The sequence below is a fragment of the Gossypium raimondii genome, chromosome 13 (genome assembly GCF_025698545.1).
Source record: "Gossypium raimondii isolate GPD5lz chromosome 13, ASM2569854v1, whole genome shotgun sequence".
Taxonomy (NCBI): Eukaryota; Viridiplantae; Streptophyta; class Magnoliopsida; order Malvales; family Malvaceae; genus Gossypium; species Gossypium raimondii.
In genome coordinates, this window is record NC_068577.1 from 44,317,028 (window position 1) to 44,337,903 (window position 20,876).

At 34.1% G+C, this 20,876-nt stretch overlaps 3 protein-coding genes across 8 annotated transcripts; 2 read left to right on the plus strand and 1 right to left on the minus strand.

Moving 5' to 3' along the window:
• Positions 1-3,248, plus strand: LOC105782162 (serine/threonine-protein phosphatase PP-X isozyme 2). The gene is made up of 8 exons (XM_012606699.2): positions 1-318; positions 1,121-1,273; positions 1,353-1,415; positions 1,493-1,578; positions 1,981-2,056; positions 2,137-2,405; positions 2,480-2,558; positions 2,789-3,248. The coding sequence occupies exons 1-8, from the start codon at positions 178-180 to the stop codon at positions 2,837-2,839; spliced, it is 918 nt and encodes a 305-aa protein (XP_012462153.1). The 5' UTR covers positions 1-177; the 3' UTR covers positions 2,840-3,248.
• Positions 3,249-9,946: 6,698 nt separating this feature from the next.
• LOC105782177 (putative BPI/LBP family protein At1g04970) lies at positions 9,947-13,653 on the plus strand. Its single transcript, XM_012606725.2, has 6 exons — positions 9,947-10,628; positions 11,162-11,301; positions 11,634-11,985; positions 12,502-12,747; positions 12,879-13,004; positions 13,263-13,653. Exons 1-6 carry the CDS (start codon positions 10,227-10,229, stop codon positions 13,470-13,472), a joined length of 1,476 nt encoding a protein of 491 aa, XP_012462179.2. The 5' UTR covers positions 9,947-10,226; the 3' UTR covers positions 13,473-13,653.
• A 377-nt stretch (positions 13,654-14,030) lies between these two features.
• Positions 14,031-19,016, minus strand: LOC105782176 (65-kDa microtubule-associated protein 1). Of its 6 annotated transcripts, none has more exons than XM_052627189.1 (11): positions 18,873-19,016; positions 17,773-17,821; positions 17,578-17,667; positions 17,272-17,475; positions 16,914-17,168; positions 16,621-16,836; positions 16,231-16,386; positions 15,839-16,150; positions 15,274-15,361; positions 14,697-14,845; positions 14,031-14,559 (listed from the first exon to the last, which is right to left on the minus strand). In XM_052627189.1, exons 3-11 carry the CDS (start codon positions 17,647-17,649, stop codon positions 14,269-14,271), a joined length of 1,743 nt encoding a protein of 580 aa, XP_052483149.1. In that variant the 5' UTR covers positions 17,650-17,667; positions 17,773-17,821; positions 18,873-19,016; the 3' UTR covers positions 14,031-14,268. The 6 variants fall into 6 exon arrangements, with proteins under 6 accessions (XP_052483149.1, XP_012462175.1, XP_052483148.1 ...); XM_012606721.2 differs by having other exon boundaries at positions 17,578-17,672; XM_052627188.1 differs by lacking the exon at positions 18,873-19,016 and adding an exon at positions 18,568-18,841 and having other exon boundaries at positions 17,578-17,672.
• Between the last annotated feature and the right edge of the window lie 1,860 nt (positions 19,017-20,876).

Consider the following 20,876-nt stretch of genomic DNA (forward strand, 5'->3'; position numbering starts at 1 on the left):
GGCACCATAGCAAAAACCTCAAGTAAACAAATAGAAACTCCAAAAAGGAATCGAACCGCCCTTCTAAAATAATTTCACCAACTCCTCAGTTAACGAAAGGCCCCCAAGATTCATAGATTTAGGAGGCTTTTAGCCTTTGAACCTCCTCTAACTATTGGGTCTTCTGCAAACCAAACCATGTCTGACCTAGACAGGCAAATAGAGCAGCTAAAGAAGTGTGAACCCTTGAAAGAATCCGAAGTGAAAGCTCTTTGTCTCAAGGCCATGGAAATCCTTGTTGAAGAGAGTAATGTTCAAAGGGTCGATGCCCCTGTAACTGTAAGTTTTTTACATGTTCTTAAAGTTGGGTTATATATATATATTGGTGGTTTGTTTTAGGCTATGGGTTTTTTTGGGGGGTGTTTTGGTTTAGTGAAAGTAATGGTTTCAGCTTTGTGTTAATTGGTTATAGGAGTTTATCCGATTGTTTTGGTTATTGGGATTTTTGCTTTTTCATTTTTATTCACATTTTAAGGCTTGGTGCTTATGGGTATGAATTATAATGTCTATTTGTATCCGGGTCAAGAAATGAGACGGGATTGACTAGGGTTTTGGAGGGGAGGAGAGTTGATTGAAGAAAATAGGCCTTTTTCTTTTACAGGACTAGAAGCTGGGAGGGGTTCTGTTAGAATGATTGGATTTGGTTAAAAGGAACCAAAGAAATAAAAAGTTTATCTATTAGAGAATTAAACAAGGGTGGAAGTCAAATGATGGAAGTAGGATTTAGGGTCCTTAAAGTTTGGTCAAGTTAGAAAATATATACGGTGGTGACGAGTTTTTATATCAATGGAACAGTACTTCTAGGGGCATTAGGTTGTTTTGACTCTCTTAAATGTAAATACTATCCTTTCCTTCCTCGTGAACTTTTGCAGGGTGTTTTGCTGGATTAATGTAAGTCTATGGTATACGATGTTTGTACATTTGTACAATGGAGGATTAGGTCACTGTTACTTCCGGTGAAAGCTTGGGCTGGGAATATAGCTACCTGGAAACAGTTTATAGAAATTGTGAATCTGTTTTTAATCTGGATGCTAACCTTATGCAATTCAGAAAACTTATATTACTTCTGATTTTTGCATAGATATGTGGTGATATCCATGGGCAGTTTTATGATATGAAAGAGCTTTTTAAAGTAGGAGGTGATTGCCCTAAGACAAATTATTTGTTTCTTGGAGATTTTGTTGACAGAGGGTTTTACTCCGTGGAAACCTTTCTCCTTCTATTGGCCTTGAAGGTTAACTATAGATCACCATGTTCTTTCAGAAAGGTTTTTTGAAATTTTCTTCTTCATCTGATAATTTGAGTGTCATCAGGTCAGATATCCGGATCGCATAACACTCATTAGAGGGAACCATGAAAGCCGTCAGATCACACAGGTTAAACAATTTTATTTTGACCTCTCTGTTAGATTATTGTGTTTTCAGAGTGTTCAATTACTGCTATTTCTTGACAGGTATATGGATTCTATGACGAATGCCTGCGTAAATATGGCTCGGTGAATGTTTGGAGATATTGCACTGAAATCTTTGATTACTTAAGGTTTGCCTGTTTTTCCATTATTAGAATGTATAAATTATCAAGGACAGCTGCAGTTGCTAGGGGCAGTGATGTTTCAGTATTATCAAGTGGCAATATAGTTACTTTTTATAGGGTTGGTTTCATACTGTATCTTTGATGTTTTGTTATAAAATGATCAGTTTTGTGCCACTAAAGAATTATGGAGGGAGCTATTTAGTTGCTTATAAATAATCAGTTAAATCGAATTTGAAAAATATTACTGTTCCAGATTTGTTGTCTGGATTAAGTCCCGTTGGTTCTCAGCTTACAATGCCCTTTCTTTCGGTCCCTTTAAGTTACATGCTGCACAACCTATATTCTTTTTTGAATACGTATATTGTCTTTTTCTGATGATCTTTTATCTTGTCGATTATTGTATGCTAGTCTTTCAGCTCTTATCGAGAACAAAATCTTTAGCGTCCATGGTGGTCTCTCTCCTGCAATATCTACTTTGGATCAGGTCTAGGAAGCAATCTTGAATTATTTGGTAATTTTCTTCCAGAAGCTTTATGTTTGCAGTACTAATACAATCTCTTACAGATTCGAACAATTGATCGGAAGCAAGAAGTACCACATGATGGTGCCATGTGTGACCTGTTGTGGTCTGACCCTGAGGATATTGTTGATGGATGGGGTTTGAGTCCCCGTGGTGCTGGTTTCCTGTTTGGCGGCAGTGTTGTCACTTCGTTCAACCACACAAACAGCATTGACTATATATGCCGTGCACATCAATTGGTTATGGAAGGATACAAATGGATGTTTAATAACCAGATAGTTACAGTCTGGTCAGCTCCCAATTACTGTTATAGGTAATTTATCAACTTGAGATTTCCATTTCCATTTCCATTATGCTGCAGCTTACAGGTTCTTTCATGTTGCATAGATGTGGTAATGTTGCTGCAATTCTCGAGCTGGATGAAAATCTTAACAAGCAGTTTCGCGTGTTTGATGCAGCACCTCAGGTTGGTACTAACTTGAAATTGATTCCAAATGCAAGAAAAAAGAAAAAAAAGATAGCATAAAACTATTCAGAATTCTTTTTTTTTTTTGTCATGAAAGATGTTACAATCTGTGCCATATTACCGACCGCTGTAATAAGTGGTGTCTATTCAAAGTTTTTCTTCTCACTATGCTTGCATTGTTGGATAAGTAGATTAGTAGTATGGCTTACTGAAGTTCATTATCAATGCAGGAATCAAGAGGTACTCCTGCCAAAAAGCCTGCTCCCGATTACTTTCTATGAAACAGATGTGAAGCTTTACCTTTTCTAGTTAATTACACTTAAATTGATCAACGAGAGGATTTCAGTCACTCGACGCATATGTTCCACCTATAGTAGCAGAACGATATTCAATGGATAGGCTGCTCGATGATTATCGAGAGTTGCACTTTCAGTTTGTAATTGTTGGGCTTGCCTTTGACGGATGTGCGCTTGTTGTAATTGTATTGTGTTAAGTAGCTGTTCTGTGCTACCAAGTCCACGGCATATTACGTTGTAATTTTAGTGCTGGAAGAGTAAGAGAGGGTAAGAGGGAGAAAGAGTAAAGACATTGATTCTGAAGCGAGAATTCGATTAGGAACAGTCGGAGAGTGAGTTGTTGCAACTATGATTCTTATATGAGAATTTCTCAATTTGGTTTTGTTTCATCAAATCTTTGGCCACATAAGCTTATTTGTTAAGCACTACCATGTTTCTTTGTTTCATATGTACAAGACCCTGGATGAATGTGCATCTTCTTTTTTCTCCATTTTTTGTACTTCACAGTCTGCCGATGATCAGTCGAGTGGCATTTGAATTGCCATTCAGACTTGAGTGGAAGATCTAAAGAATATGTTGATGTTGTAGTTTCTGAATCTCTCCTAGAATTGGTGCAAGTTTTCAATGGACGGTCTACCAAGTAACAATGGAGTGCAGTGTCCCTTCAGAACAAGCAGCAGGCAATCTATTAATTCTGCACTCATACGTAGACCTTATCACAATGGAAATATGAAATAACAAATTATCAAGAATGTTTGCTAGGAATAAATTGATAATTAGTTTAATATTGTAATTTGATTAAAAAACGTAATTGAAAAGGATTTTTTAAAAATAATTTTATGTTATTGCTTTCACTGTTTTGCGAAGAATAAAGAAGATATAAAATTTTATATTTGAACAATACCAATGGAAGGATAGTTTGTCTTAGGTATTGAAACGGATGACTCCTAGAAAGATAGAGACTATATGTGGTTACCTAAACTGATAAAACATTATATAGAACCCAAATTGAATTTACCCTAGATCCTATTATGAATTTATTTATTTGTGGCATTCATAGCGCGACTTACATTAATCCTGAGTAAGTAACTGACTATGTATGTGTAACTTGTATACTTTAATATATTGAAAGTCTGAGTTCAATTGGTAATAAAATCGAAAGTTGGTATGTTGAGTATACGATTTATGTATGACATAACTTTACTTACAATAGTGGAATTCATAGCTCGATGAAAGATAAATAATATACTTTCATTGGCATTGCATGATTGATGAAAAGAAATGGGGCCATGAGTCATTTGTTTAAGATGAATGATTTTATTACTATGTGTTAGTAATAGATTTTTTCATGAAAGGAAGATGTAATGGTTATCATTAGATAAAATAGGATCATATAAGGTGAACTAATCTAACCCAAAGAGATAAGTATCCTATGAGGGCAACACAATTATGACGAAATCATTGGACAAACAAATCATAAATTGCTTTGTAATGGTATACAATAAAGGAGAGTTCAATTATGATGCTTTTAGTGAATTAACTTCATGATTAAATAACGTTGTAATTAAAAGACGAGGATTTGGAACTTAAATACAAATTATTTGAGTCCTAAAGCATATATGTCCAATCGGTTTTTCAACTAGCTCAACACAACCCTTTACAGATTGCATTTGAACTGATTTGTTGAATGAATGAAAATGACGAATAAAGAATTAGGTTACATGTATTACTATCCATAATGAATGCATTTTCTCGCATGAACCAAGAGATGACTTAGTGATTAATTTAATTAATTTAAATTATCATTTAATTGATTGTAATTAAATAACTGAAATTCAAAGTGAAAATTAAATTAAGTAGTCATCGTAGTTTTACAAAATAAGATAATTAAATTTATTTTCCTTATTGTTTTCTTTGCTAAGTTTTAAATTTAATTTAGTTTTTAGTTTTATGAGAAGGTGGGATCAGATTTAACCTATCCTTGTAAATATAACACTATTGACTACAGTGATTCGCCTTCCTAAACTCAAATCATACCACATGCTAATCTTGATTAAAATGTCTAAAGAGAACAAACACCAGACAATAAGAAGACCACTTTGTTTGTTTGTGGGTTAATTATGATTCTTGGCGTCTAATTGGAGAGATCATGGTAATATGCCACAAACGTTGGAGAACTTTATAAAAGCTGCTTAGGAGAGGAACAAGGAGTTGAGTGGGAATATTTTTGATCGGAAGAAAAAAATTATATCAAGCTAATGAGCCCTACACAATTTTAAATCTAGTAAATGAGAAGAGAAAATCAAGCTTAGAGAGGAACTCGAGGAGACTGAGTTATGAAGAATTGTGGCAATAAAAGGCTAGATGTGAATGGTTAATAAACTACAATACTAGATCTCATTATGGTGTTCGAAAAGTGTGAAAGTTTGAGTAAAAATATAGGTTGGAAAAATAGGCTTAGACAAAAAAATATAAGAGCTGTTTTCTTGTTGTTTTGCTACAATTTTGTTGCTATTATTTTATTGTTATTGTTTGGATATTATATAACTTTTATTTTATTGTTAATTTTATTACTATTTTAGAGGCATATGCTTGCTAAGTTGCAATTATTTTAGTGTTATTTAAGTATAAATATTTTTTAATGTATTTTCAATTTGTAGGGAAACATTTATTTTAATTTTTTTAGTGTATTTGATATATTATATTTTTAAATTTATTTTTATAAAAAAAATCTAAAAAAAATTAATACGGGCGGGCCGAGTTGGGCTCGAATTTAGCATTTTTAATATGAGTTGGGCTTGGATAGAATTTTAAGCCCATTTTTTGAGTCGAACATAAGAAAATGGGCCTAAAATTTCACATCGATTTGACCCTAACTCGACCCAGCCCATTATCAGGTTTGCACTAATGTTACCTTTGGTAGGAGTAATCATTTTTTACATATGCTTTAGTACATGAGTTGACAATAAACTAATTCAATTGATGATACTTAGCCACTCCCATAACTTATTTTAGTAAAGAGAAAGAAAAAAATTGGCTTATTTTTTATAAGAGTTTTTGCTTATCTTTCTAATTTCAAGTTTAAATTTGTACTAACTATTGTAACATATGTAATAAATAAACTTTTTCCTTATATTATTACACTAGTAACCAAACGAAGCATAAATATTATTGACTAGAATGAGAGATAATAGAATTGAGGTGTTGAATGAAAAATGGTGCTTTGGTAAGGAGTGACTCAAACAAGAACCTATGAACTCTTTTACCAATGAGGGGATAATTTATGGAAGTTTTCCTATAAAAGGTAAGTTCCCGAAACTATCCAATGAATTTGTCATTTTGCTATGTTCTAATATCATCAATGAGGAGATCTCCCTTCAAAGCTCTTAGAAAGGATAGAGTCTTTTAATAGTATTGTCACTATCTTAATCACAAAAGTTACTGATCCAAAATCTGTAGCACATGCATATATGTACATGAATAACTATTAAATTGGATCTCAAAAAAACCTATAACAAAATCCAATGAGATTTTGTTAAAAATTGTATCGAAGTGCAAGTATTTAGAAGAAAATGATTGACCTTATTATGCATTCGACAATGCAAATTGTATGGAATGAAAGGGATGATTGGGGCCTTCAAACCGTCAAGAGCAATTTGACAAGATCCTTTTTCATTGTATTTGTTTGTTGTGGGTATGGAAAGGCTAGTTTATTGTATTAACCAAGACGTTGAGAACAAGAGATAGATCAAGCTTTCAAAGAGATCTCGCATATTTTCTTGCATAATCCTTTTCTCAAATTTTTTTTAGAAAACATTAAGAATAGTGTCACATAGTTTATCAATGTAAAGTTAAGATTATAAACGCTACGATATCTTGGTTGATATATTGGAGTTCCTTTATTTTATAGAAGAGTTCAGAAGGAGATTTATCGATTTGTTATGATAAATTCACTTATATTTTAATGTGTGATTTCTTGAAAATTATCTATGATAGGAAGAGTGATAATACAAAATCATTTATAATTATTACACTCATTCTTGAATGTATATGTTTCAAAATTGAGAAGCTTGTCGGGGAGTAGCGGACGGAATCGAGGTTGCATGCTGATAGACAATGGTGGTCTCAAACTGAGACAAGTTAGGGACCAAAACTTATCATTGTTCCAACTGGGTTTCCAATTAATATCGAATCAATTTGCTTATTGGGTCAAGGTCATGAGATTGAAGTTCAAAGTTGATGATCTTAGTCGAGAAAGTATTGAACGATCAAATTGCTCCTATGGCTATAACGCTCAATCTCAAAAGTTCGGAAAGAATTAAAAACAAACATACGTTGGTCCTTAGGAGAGTGGCTCAGTTCGGTTTTGCTTGGACACATGGCACCTTGACGTGGACTCACTATGGCAGCATCGAATTGATCATGATGGGGTACAGATGAAATGGGTAATTGGAAGTGGCTATATATTTGTTTGCTACCTACAACGATTGTATTAAAAATTGCTGGCACTTTCCCACCAATGTCTGACCGATCTATATAGCGATGGTCAAAATTTGGCCAACTTTCAGTCTCGGATGCTTATAGGCACTACACACAAGAAAAATGGATTCCAAAAGATGAAGCATGGAAAATCATTTGGAGATATAAAGGTCTGCAACGAGTTCATCTCTTCATTTGGCTCTTATTTAATGATTACGAATAACAAACGCTGTCGGAGGAGTGTAACAGATGAGGCAAATTGTTAGTCATGTGGGATGACCCAAGAAACAAGTCTACACTCTATTTTGGGATGACAACAAAAGGTACTTGAGTATTAGGGTAACGGGGCGGATTTTTGTCTTTCTTAATGTAAACTTGAAACTTGATCAATTCGTTTTGAACTCGACTTGACCTCAACTTTTTTTAAAAAAATTTGCCCGAATTCGAACTTGAAATTTAGTAGAAAACCCAATTCCACCTTGCTTCAGCTCGAATTTAATTTAATTGTTTTATTTTAAAGCAAATAAGTTTTTTTTTGAGTTTAGACTTAAAATTTAATATATTTATTTAAAGCAAAAACTTAATATATGTATATATATTAGGGACTTTTTTATAAATATCATGAGGTGAGCGAATTTACCTCAAACCTGACATGACTTGGACTCTATTTTCAGAAAAAAAAAACCTTAATGGATTGGACCGAAACCTATAAAATTTGAATTTTTTTGTCATCCCAATACTTAATCTTTACTTCATAGAGTGACCATAAGTGTGTTTTGTAGAATTGAAAAATAGAAAAAAAAATAATTTTTTTTAAAAATACATAATTTTGATCTATGATACAAATCTTTTCATTTTCTTTCTTTTCCTTCTTTCCAATTTGGAAGGACATTCAATTTTTTTTCCATCAATTTACTTCTAAATTAACAACACTCAAAATTTAATTATTAGGTAAATTACACCAACAATCACTCAACTTTAGGGTAGTTAACAAAAGAGTCGCCTAAGTTTCATTTCAGTCACTCAACTTTAGAAAAATAACAAAACAATCATTTTAACCATTTTCTGTTACAGACGTAATGGAAAAATAACATGTCATTTAATGGTGGGTTATCTGTCATTTTAATAGTCCCTTTTAACCATAAACCCATTTAAGAACCCTGAGCAGTAGAAGAAGAAGAGAAAAAGAAGAATAAGAGAAGAAATAGAAGAAGAGGAGAAGAAGAATAAGAGAAAATGGAAGGAGCTTCGTATCAGCGATTCCCAATGGTCAAAATCTGAGAACTCAAAGACGACTATGCTTCCACGACATCGATACCTCCATGGCCAACGCCCTCCGCCGCACAAGTTGAGTGCATGTGCTAATGCACATACGCAGTTTGTGCATTGATTCTGAAGTTTTTTTCTTCTGATGATAGAATGGACTTGATACCAAGGTTGAAAAGTCTAGAAACAGATGAAAAAAAAGGAAAAACAGGGCTAAGAAAGTCAGAGGTGTAAAGAAGGTAATTGGGGTGTTTGGTTTTTCAACTGTTTTTTCTTGAATTTATTTTATCAATTATTTGTGACTTTGCCCACATTGCAGGCCAAGGCTGGAGAGGCTGCCAAGAAAAAGTGAGATCCCCATAGATATGAACTAAGTTTCATGCAGCAATACAATCAAGCCCCTAATTATTTACCTCCATTTATATTGTTTGCCATTGAACTTCAAATGTATAATATTGAGTTCATTCTTCTTTTGAATATCCATTTGGATTTTTGTATAATGGACCTACTTTACTTGTTCCTATGGAAATTGAAATTTGAATCAGTACCATTTTATGTCATCTAATGCTTTGAAATTTGTATTTACCAATTATTCCATGGTGCTTGAGTGCTTGGTTTTTCAAGGATGCGGGTTCAACAACTGTTATTGTGGCTCCTGATTTGTAGCAATTGTTCTATTGTGGGTTTGACCCTTTGGTTTTTGTCGAGCAACAACCCATTTGGATTGAAAGAAAAAGACCCAAATTCAGGAGATGGTAAAAGACGAGGTTGATGGAGAAAGAAGATGAAGAGAAATGAGACAAGAACAAGAAAAAAAATAAAAGAAGCAATAAAGAGAAAGAGGTTGAGGGAGAAGAAGATGAAGAGAAAGATGAGAAGAAAAAGAAGAAAGACACAAAGAAGGACCAATCATCTTTTCTTTTCTTCTTTGACCCTTTGACTACTCGCCTAATGTGTAAGTTAATTGGCCAAGTCAACTATTCCGTTAAGCCTATGGCGAAAGGTATTAATGAGTGACTGATTTGTCACTTTTTAATAACGCTAGTGACTATTTTGTTATTTTTCAAAGTTGAGTGACTGAAATGAAACTTAAATGACTATTCTGTCAATTACCTCGGAGTTGAGTGGCTGTTGGTGTAGTTTATCCTTAATTATTTTTTATATTTTCATTCCCTCCCTAGGAAAACAACCTTTTATCTCTAAAAAATAATAAGTCTTTTAACATGTAAGCAAAGTGCCGTGGGTTTGTTTCTTTAGGGAAAAAAGTGAAAATATTGTACTTGTAATTGATGCGAATATTGGGGTTGGATGCTTGTATGATTATCTTAACAAGATGTAAGCTGTTAGATAGAAACAGGAATGTTTGGTCAAGTCTTCTTACGCCTCAAAATAATGAACAAAATTCCAAACCGATTTAATCAACCGGCTTCATATACATCACTGCTCATTATTCCACCTGTTTCTTTCATAGCTTCATCTTTTGGAAGTAATCCCCAGTTCTCTGTTACTAGGAGAAAAATCCCAATCATATAAGCAATTCTAAGTTTATTAAAATCCTTTGAGCAAGCTTTAGGTTTCTTATCCTCTTAAACCCATTTCTCCCCATTTGGAGATCTCTTCCAAATCCATGGAAGATGCTATACGCTTCATATTTTTCTCATTTCTGCTCATTCCTGCAAATACCCAACTTGAATCCAACCAAAAAGGATACATATCTGCTGTTATATCCACTAAAGGTCTTGATTTTGCTAAAGATTTGCTGATTGAGAAAGCTGTTTCTTCTATAATTCCACTTCAACTGTCTGATATCGAAAAGTCTGCAAAAATCCCGGTTGTTGGGAAAGTTCGTATGGGTCTTTCTGATATCGTAATTTATAGTGTCGATTTTCCTTTTTCATCTGTTGCAACTGGAGACTCCGGTATTGTTTTAGTTGCTTCTGGTGCTACTGCTAATTTGAATATGAAGTGGAAGTATTCTTACAAAACATGGATAGTCACTATTTCTGATCAAGGAACTGCCACTGTTGAGGTATGGGATAACAGTTGGGAACTTTGAAAGAACAAAGTAATTGATACTGTTGATTTGGTTCTGTCTTGGCTTCCACTTTTCATTTTTGTTTAAATATTCATGAGTACAGAGATATAATCTTTCAAAGGTGAAAAAACTATTGAAAAATTTAACATATTCCCATAGTTGTTTCAGTTTAGTTAAGCTCGGAAAGAAGGTTCTGCTTGAATAATTTATAATTTGTATGTTTTAACCTGTCCATGTTATAGTGTTTTGAAGTTTTATAGTTGGGAAATTTACATAGTTTTTTCATGGTTATTTGAGATGCATATGCCCATTATTAAGCCCCTCTTTATATGGTACTGGTTTTGGTTCATATTATCTTGCATCAAAGAGCCTTGTGCTTATCCATTATGTTAACCTTTGCTTTGTCATAGTTTGGTATTTTCAAATAATAAGTATATTAAAAGAACCAGTAACAAACTAACGTCTATTTAAAATTTTGATTGTTAGGATGGTTTGTAGACTTGATGTTTATATTTGCTGGTTCATAGGTTCTAGGCATGGTGGTGTGGCTTAAAGCGGCTGTTATAAACGAAGAAGGAACTCTCAAGCTATTTTTATTGGACTATGAATGTCATGTGAAAGATATCTCCATAAATGTAGATGGTGGAGCTTCTTGGCTTTATCAAGGGTATGCTATCGTTGCCTATTCGGACAACTATGCTAATCCAACTCTTCATTTTTATTGAAGCATCCACATCCCACATATGTTCAGACGTAAGAATGGGGATATGATCCTTCAAGGACCCTCCAAATACATAGAATCAGTCATTATTCTGTCATTAAACCATAGGATTTTTTTTTTATAACTTTTTAATAGTATTCTACAAAACTAAATTATGCATCAGTTAAAAATCACATACATGGATCTTTTAGGTTTACCATTTTGTTCTTTAGGTTCTGCTTGAGATCCGTATCTTTCCTGTTATGATACTTATTGTATTTATTCAACTTATCATCCAGGATCATTGATGCTTTCCGAGGGAAAATCATGTCTGAAGTTGAAGATGCGATTATCAAGAAGATCAAAGAAGGAATGATAAAGCTTGACTCATTGTTGCAGTCGCTTCCAAAACAACTGCAAGTTAATAGTGTTGTTGCATTGAATGTGACTTTCATGGATGATCCTTTGTTAACTAATTCTTCCGTAGAGCTTGAAATTAATGGTTTATTCAACGGAGCAGATGAAATTTCAGTTTCAAACTATTACAGTAAAAGAGCACGGAATTTCCTTTCCTGCAATGGTTTAGCAAAGATGGTTGAAATCTCATTGCATGAAAAGGTTTTTCAATCTGCTGGATCAGTATACTTCCATGTAAGTTTCCACAGTATGAAACCTGCAATCATCCTCAAATTTCCTAGAGCTAACTTCGGTTTGATTGAAGCTTATATTGAGATTGCAGAAAATTGCATCTAAAATGTAATTTAGGCTTTCCGAAGGGGTGGAAAACTAGAAGGATGAAAATATAAATTTTCTTTCCATAGTGTACTTGGTTGGTAGGAAAGACAAAGAACAAGCAATTTTCTTTCCCTTCATTGCTTGGTAGAGTTGAATGATAAAAGGAAAGAAAATAAAACAATTGGAAAATGTATAATTTGAACTAACATACACTTCTCTCCTATTTTCTCTCCTCTCCTGATTCCAATTTGGAAGGATTGGTTTTTATGCATTAGGATGTGAAATTATCAACCCTCCTATTTTCTTTCCTCTCACTTTACTTTTCACTTTTTCACTCCCTCCTCCCATCCTTCACTTTTCCACCCAATCAAGCACACCCTTAATGTCAATTTGATAGTTATACTAATGCATATATGTTCTTTTGGTGGTCAGGCAGATCATATGCATTGGACTCTCAACAAAATACCTGAGTCACTGACGAACACTGCTGGATGGAGATATATTATACCTCAATTGTATGAGCAATATCCAAATGATGATATGAAGCTTCATGTAACAGTGACTTCTCCACCAGTCATACGAATTGCAGATCATGACGTGGACACCACTATTTATGCAGATTTGACTTTCGAGGTCTTAGATTCCAGTGAAGTCGTCCCCATCGCTTGCATCTCATTGGTATGCTTAGTTGATATGATTATCGTCTTTTAATTCATTTATTCATATCCTCTCTTAACTCAGGAAGCCAGTTTCTGTTTTGATCTTTTTACAAGCTTTTGGACAGTAACGATTGTAATAAATATATGCAGGTGATAAGTACATCATGTTCTGCAGAAATTCATAGGAACAATCTTACTGGTAGCATTAAGCTAACCAACTTCACATCATCTTTGGCATGGAGCAATATTGGTAATCTTAACATGCATCTCCTTCAGGTATTATCCATTTCAAGCCTCTTTTCAATCCATTAGTGTTTGCATCGGCTTATTGCTATAACAGTAACCAAATTGGAGTTCAATCCATTTGTGTTTCTGGTACAACTTAGACATCAAAATAGTTTCCAAATTATATGCATTCGATACTTCGTTAAGTATAAACATGCATGGAAGCACTATTAATGAATCATATTCGAAACATTCCGAGCAAGATCATTTTTATGCATCTAATGAAAAGTGCGGTGAATATTGTTTTAGGCTGCAATGTCAACTGTCCTCGAAAACTTCTTCATGCCAGATCTGAACTTACATCTTAGAAATGGGTTCCCTTTGCCTCTTCCCCATGGTTTTACACTTCAGAATGCTGAAATTGTCCAACTCGATTCGAAGGTTATGGTTCGTAGTGATTTGAGCTACACAGAGGATATGATCTCTCGACCGGGTATAAATTTATTAGCAACAGCTTGAATGCTTGATGTTCATGCTAAAATTAACTATTGTTGTATACCTAAAATCATGTACAAGTGAAAGCCCCAAAAGTATATTACATGGTACATAGTTTATACTCAAGTTGAAGCTTTTTAGCTTTTTCGGTTTGTAAATTTCAAAGAGATTGGGAGAAGTAAAAATGATTTGTTTCTTATTAAAATACAGTGTCAAGAGTCTTAAGGCAATAAAAGATGGGGGGTTTGTCTCACCTACTGCCATCGATCAAATTTGGATTCTGGGTTGGGAGTTTTTATATCTAATAGACTAATCCCTACCTTCTACCTTCTGCCAGAAACATTGTTTTTATCCCTTTTTTCCTGGACTCTTTACAAATCTGGCTAAAGCGATGATGATGAAGCATGAGTCAAGAATCAGCTTGAAAATGCAAAATACGTTCTCATTGAAGTGGTTGTTAGAGATCTATAATAGTATTTGTGATTCAAATTATAACACATTAATGATATTAGTTAGTGAGATTTATATTGTATTGGGACAAGGAGTTGATATAAGAATTAATTTAGTAAAGAATTGTTGCTATTATAGATGAAAAGGGAATGTTATTATTATAAATAGGGTTTACTGTATCAGCTCATGGGACAACATGAATAGAAAACCAGCTTTAAAATGTCAAATATCACAATGTTACACGCTAATAACAGTATACTCTCCTACTCACTCACTATATTGCTACAACAGCTCTTCGATATGGTAAACAATATCAGGTAATAACACTAGTAACAAGACAAAGGGTGTAAACCACTAAATTTATTTATTATTAGGGTGATGCTGGTGATCTATCGGTTCCAGAAACATGGGAGGCGGCATCCTCCTTTGATATGGCAACAAAGTTGGTAGGAGCTGCCACCCTCATGCTGTCCCGCTTCCCTTCTTTAGCTGCAGATCTGCTTCCATTTTGACTGGCACTTAAAGACAAGCGTCTGCCGGGGGTTCCATTGGTACGAGGTCCCACCACCTTCTTTGTACTAGCTGGTCGAGCTGGGGTTGACCTTGAACTGAATATGGGTTCTTGTTCTGTGTTTTGCTGCTCACCGAACTTCTTCTGATCCTGTAGGTTTTATAGGTTACCAGTTACCGCATTTAGTACAACGAGAGACCATTTAAGTTCACCTTCTTCATGTCTAAATCTAGGTTCATGCTTGAAGTTTAAAAATAGTTGGAACTGATAATGACTAGAAAATTTACCCTAAGCCTCCTTTTCTCTTCTTCCCTTTCTTGCCTGAGCATAGCATATTCATCTAGCATGGCAAGGAGCGGAATGCCATTGTACTTAAATGATATGCCACGATCTTCCTCCCAAGCTCGAGTTTTGGCAACCAAAGTGTCAACCATACCTAAACAGGCCAATAAAGGCAATTAATACAGAAAATGTCAGGCTATACATGCATGCTAAGCAGATCTAGAGTTGTAGCATCATTAAAGTTCTCCTCTACCATGTAGATGTTAAAGACAAATATGCCATGGATGGCTGGAAACTAGAACTTATTAGTTTCAGGAGATCATTTCATTTAATCTCTTGAAATAGGTGCATTAGCGATGGTGACCAACCTTATCGTACATACACAATAAATTTCTTCCAAATCAAATGAGATTTAAAATTTTAATTTGATTACTAATTCTAAATCAGTAGAGCTTAAGATAACAAAATTTATCAACTCAGCAGCGGATAAAGTAGATTGAAAGGAACTTCATGACCAGAAATTGAATTCCTAATGATGGTTCAGGGAGATTAATATGGACATAGGACTCTATATGGTCCTACCTGGAATTTTGTTTACCAGAATACGAGCCTTCTCAGCACGCTTGAGGTTTAAGTGTGCCCCCCTGCTTGCATTGTACCTGTTATCATCCTGTTCCAGCAGGAAAATATTAGTGGAACCAAATACTCAGCGTCAGTTACAGGTAATAAGCTAGAGCATTTGCAGGGAAGATCACCATCAAATCTGCATCTTTAGTACTATGATAGTACTTTTCCCTACATAGAGGTACAGGGGTATACATCTTAAACATGCTGAGGAGCTAGCAGTCACTCATAAATGTCAAATCCAAAACTTTTATCAGGCAATATCGGAATAAATAAGTTGATGGATTCAAGGATCACCATTAAGGGTATATATCAACCTACAGCACTCCAGGTCATGTTCTCAATTAGATCATGTTAGGATAAAAAGGTTGTGCAAAAATATCATGCCCACATTATCAGAGTAGTTCCTGGTATCTTCAACGCAATATTGCAAATCAATACACTCACCAGTCCCACCAAAAAGGGAGAGAGAAATCAGAGCAAGTAGCCAAAGAGAAAACGAGGTTGAAGAAGAGATAAGTACCCGATTGTAGTCATCAAGCCAACTTTCTTCTTCACAAGCTGACATCCATTTTTCAACCCTATCCAATATTTCTTTCCTGCTAAGGGCTTCTTCTTTCGCTTTTGTGATCTGATTATCCATGTCAGCTAGTAACTCAGCAGGCTCAACATTCCCGGTATCAATCAGAGCCATAATTTTCTCCCTAGCAGCCTCTGGATCTATCTCTATATGAGCATGGGCAAATATCTCCTCAAGCTCCACTTGCCTTTTGAAAGCAAGTTCCTTCATTCTGCTTGACTTTAGCTGATCAAGCCTTTCAACTTCTACCTCTGCCTTCAGGACAATAGAAAATAAATACAAGTTAGCAACTCTTCTCACTCATACCTAAACAACCAACTAAGAAACTTGATTACTTGTTCAATCAGATCCAGAGCAAGAGCACCGGGAACAGCCACTTCATCAACTGATGCAGAGATGTTGCAGGTAACATGGTCGAATAATCTCCTTTCTTCTTCAGGAGTGTCCATCAAATTCCACAGATCAGTTAGCTTAGTTGCTAACTCTTGAAGCTGTCAAAGAGGAACATGTTGATTTCATATTTTAAACTATTGGAATAGAAGTATAAAAGTTGAATATACTACAAAGCTCATATTTATGTCCGTAATAAAGATGTGCCAATCTGGTCATATATCTGTGTCTGATGCTAACGTATCAAGAAGAAAAATGGGGAGTACATTTTCACCAGAAAAGAAGAAGAAGAAGAAAAAAAAAAAAAACAGAACTACTACATTCAATAGTAATACCTTATGAATCCTCTGCTTCTTATCTTCATGTAAAGCTGAGACTGTCTCAGCCAACCTTAATAGTGTATCATTGCTGATGCTTTTTGACTGCACACATGTTTTATCATCTAAGCTTGGATGAACTTCAGTTATAGTACTAAAGAAGTCCATTCCAAGTACAGCACAAAGATCATGCACAGTGCCAACAAATTCAAGGACTTTATGCAGCCGATCACTCTGCAATGCAATGAGAACTTAGTGGCATTGATGCATGTACAGACTTGATGCCAGAATATGTAAGACAATGGATTTACCTTCTCTTTTTGAAGTTCTTGGAGCTTTACTTGATATTCATTCAACTTCTTTAGGGACAAGTCAGACTCATCCACTGCAGGAGCACCAGCCTGCTCATTGGCACTCCCAGTAATTTCCCCACATATCTTCTGAATCTGTGATTGTACATCAGAAAACTCCTTAACTCTCTCCTCTTTCTGTTTCCACAGCTGTTCAAGGGCTGGTGCTATAGCAGCAAGTTGCTCCTTGATTGTTCCTGATGCCTTCACAGTATCCTACAGCAAACTTATAAACAACATTGATTTGCATACCAAGAGTAATAACTTCCTATTATCTAGAGCAAATATGATTAGAACAAGATATTAAGTGATTACTCACAACACCAAGAAAACTTTTGTCTCCAAGAGCTGATACAAGTGTGGAAAGCTCTAGTTTGGCATCTGACAAGGTCACAAGAAGTTCTGCTCTTGATTTTGCAGCCTGCTCAACCTTCCTTTTGTACACATCCAAGCACTCTTGCTCTATCTGAAGAAGCATCTTGTCTCTCTCTTCATCACTTTCACCAACTTCATCCCATATTTCCTTCAATCAATTGCAGAACATTTTACCTCCTATATTTCTACATTCAGATATGCACCAGAAACAAAGATTTTATGGGAGAGAACAAGTTAGAAGCCACATTACTTGCAGTTTCTGCAGTAAAGTGCCACAAGTGGTTTCTCCTAGAAGAGGGTTTTGTGCATCCATTACTACCATTTACTCTACCACTTCAACCTAGCCTACACCAGAGCATTTAATAGACTTTAAGACACATTTATTTTAAATCTTGCAATTTAAAAGGAAAGAACAACCCTGAACTAGAGAATTATGAGTATATACCTTCTTGACCAGCTAGAAACAGCACTTTACCAGACTAAATGACATACACCTAGCAGCAGAAGTCGCAACCAATGGAATATCATTAAGTTTGGACAAGTATCAAGAATTAGATTAACTGAAGAATCTCATGGCAATAAACAAGATAAACTTAAAGTGTAAAAAGATATGAATTGGTAAGGGATCCGAATATTGAAATCATATAAAAGAATATCTTAGGCAGTAAAAAGAATGAAGATGCAACCACGGTATTTAGTAAGCACACTAGATAATGTTTCTGAAGTTTGTCTTCGGAAATTGCAATAAGCAGGCTAGTAGGAAGTATCACTGAGTTCAGATCATAGTACAAAAGAAGTAAAAAGAAAAGACTCATCATACATATTGGACCAAAGTGCAATTGATCAATCAAGTAAACTTGCAGAAAATTTGGTTGCTCTTGCTCAAACATTGAAATTTACGAGGAGGACAAAGGAATGCTCAACGACTTCTTGCAAGAAGCAAGGGAAAGTTCTCTTGAATATCTTAATCCAAAACCAATAAAAAATGAATCTGATGGGAGTTTACAAGGAAAAAGAACATGAATATTTTTGTATCTCAGATCAAGAACCAATGTAAACAAAGCCTTAAGTATGATAGAGATATCAGTTTTGATCTATTGAGCTTCCAATATGTTAGCCAAATGTAACACAAAACAAATTTATTAGAAATTTGAAACACTCTGGCCAAACCATCAACATTTTTAAAACAAGTTTTTAGGTTATTTACCTCCAATTCCTCAACAAACAATGAAACCCGTACCTTGATTGACCGAAGCCAGGCAACCAGCCTTGAACAAAAACGACCCAGCTTCACAATTTCATTTCTTTCTCAAAATTCACTAAACATTAATCACTTAAAATAGCAAAGAAAACTCAAAGCTCAATTATCCACTAAAAACACACTTTCATGAAACCAACTACAAGGATAACCTCAGATCTTTCTTAAACCCATTACAAAAAAGAAAAGCATACTCTGGTCACATAAAGATCAAAACAAGAGTAAACAAAGCTGAAAATGCAGGAGAGAGAACAATGAAACTGAGGAGAAGAATAAATAAGCCATACCAGATCTTATTTTAAGCAAAGATTTCTGGGTTTTTATTTGACTTCAGATCTAAGGCTTTGATCTTTGCAGAGAGTGGAGTTTGTGAGAGTGAGAGAAGCTTTGAATTTTGATGCAGAGAACAAAAACGATAAATGCGGGCTGTGGGACCCTATAACATATCTAGTTGTCTTAATAAATTATTCTGATCGTTAAGTACCCGTCTTTCTTGTGTTATTTACGAAGATGACACTGTCAGCTTCTAATCCTTTAAATATTTTACTTGTTTGTCTTTGTCTCTTTCTGACTTTTGGGACTAAAAATTAGTGACTAAACAATGTGAAAATAAATCTCAAACACTTAAAAAAAAATATGTTCACGGTAATGGAATAGAGCTGTAATTGAATAGAGTTGTAATCAGTAATTCAATTGTTTTGTTGAATCTAATAGAATAAAACTGAACTGTAATAGTATTCTTGTGTTTGGTTGAATGAAATATGTTGTAATAGCATAAGAAAAAATTAAAATGACTAGAATACTCTTAGCGAATTTTTTAGATGGATGATTATTGTTATTAAATTTTAATAGGATTAAAAATAATAACTAATTTAATCATTTTTAAATATAATTATTACTACAATATGAATTAATACATATTATAACCCTTAAACTAGATAAATATTATTTATTTTATTAATACATATTATTAAATTTAATAATAAATAATAATTTAATTATATTTTAATATAATTATTATCAAATATAATTTGATAAAATTAAAAATAAATAATTTAATAACATTCTTAATATAATTATTATTAAAATATGAATTAATAAAAATCATAACATAATCTCATGGGATCATAGTTGCCAAATTATAAATATTGATCCAAAAATAATAATTATTCTCTTTTTTATATATATGAAAAATATCAATCATCTATACACCAAACAAGCAAGCAGACTCCTATTTTAACTTCTCTATATTTTTCCCCAAGCTATTAACATCAATTCCAAAAATATTCCCCCAAAAATATCAAAAAAGAAAAAGGGTCCTGCTCTGCCATTCATGTATCTTCAACCTGAATCACTTTCCATACCCCTCATGTTCTTCAATCCTCTTAGTCTCTGTATCATGCCAAAACTCAACATCAAAAACATGAATAATAGCATAAAAAATTATTGCATTGTAGGAAATGTAAAAGAAGAGAAACCAAATCATATATTACCTTCTTAGAACTCTTCTTCTCCTTAACTGCAATCTTCCCATTCTACAGAATTTTTTTTTTGACAAATCTAGCAAGAATTGTTGTGATCAAAGATGCAATATCTTTGACATCAGCTGCTTTCAAAGAAGTCAATGATAGTCTCATCACGGCCTTGAGTAGTGCAATATAGTGATAACTTTTCTGCATCAAAGGATGTATTTAGGCAACGTGAGAACTTCCTCAATACAGTGACAATGCAAGGAAAGAAAGATTGTTAAACTCACCTCATATGGGCAAAGCTTGTGAGAAATAAGCTCAGCATACTCCACAAAGTCACTTTCAGATTTGGGAATAAAATTATCAAGAGTCTTATCATCACCTTTCTTGGAAAACAGTTCAGTCATTGATTTATAATCGATTTATTCCACAAGCCTATAATAGAAAGCAAAATGTCAGATCATGACACCTTATTGACAAAAAAGAAATGAAAAAAAATCACCTTTAGATATATACACATATATATACACACACAAAAATAAAAAAAATGGGTGGAGGATAACAATAAGACTTCAGCTAATTTAGAAACAAACTACAACGAAATAGTTCTAAATAGAAGTCAGCAAATTTAAGTTCTAGCAGTATTAAGATATTCATGCCAATGTTTATAACAAAAGATCTAGGAAAACACTATGATTCTGTCAATATCCACAAAATTGTTATAAGTGACACTGTAATTAGCCTCAAAGCAAATCTTATGCCACCATAAAAAAGGATACAGGGAGAGGCTTTATCTACATGGTTCTAGATCCAAATGGTAAG

What these genes read in the sequence shown, in the direction of transcription:
- LOC105782162 (XM_012606699.2), top strand. Translation starts at nt 178, where the DNA reads ATGTCTGACCTAGACAGGCAAATAGAGCAGCTAAAGAAGTGTGAACCC. An exon ending in TCCTTCTATTGGCCTTGAAG is followed by an intron (nt 1,274 to 1,352) that starts GTTAACTATAGA and finishes GAGTGTCATCAG; the next exon opens with GTCAGATATCCGGATCGCAT. An exon ending in CAATATCTACTTTGGATCAG is followed by an intron (nt 2,057 to 2,136) that starts GTCTAGGAAGCA and finishes AATCTCTTACAG; the next exon opens with ATTCGAACAATTGATCGGAA.
- LOC105782177 (XM_012606725.2), top strand. Translation starts at nt 10,227, where the DNA reads ATGGAAGATGCTATACGCTTCATATTTTTCTCATTTCTGCTCATTCCT. An exon ending in AAGGAACTGCCACTGTTGAG is followed by an intron (nt 10,629 to 11,161) that starts GTATGGGATAAC and finishes GCTGGTTCATAG; the next exon opens with GTTCTAGGCATGGTGGTGTG. An exon ending in CCATCGCTTGCATCTCATTG is followed by an intron (nt 12,748 to 12,878) that starts GTATGCTTAGTT and finishes AAATATATGCAG; the next exon opens with GTGATAAGTACATCATGTTC.
- LOC105782176 (XM_052627189.1), bottom strand. Translation starts at nt 17,649, where the DNA reads ATGGTAGTAATGGATGCACAAAACCCTCTTCTAGGAGAAACCACTTGT. An exon ending in AAGAACTTCAAAAAGAGAAG is followed by an intron (nt 16,837 to 16,913) that starts GTAAATCCATTG and finishes ATTGCATTGCAG; the next exon opens with AGTGATCGGCTGCATAAAGT. An exon ending in TCTGGTAAACAAAATTCCAG is followed by an intron (nt 14,846 to 15,273) that starts GTAGGACCATAT and finishes TGGCCTGTTTAG; the next exon opens with GTATGGTTGACACTTTGGTT.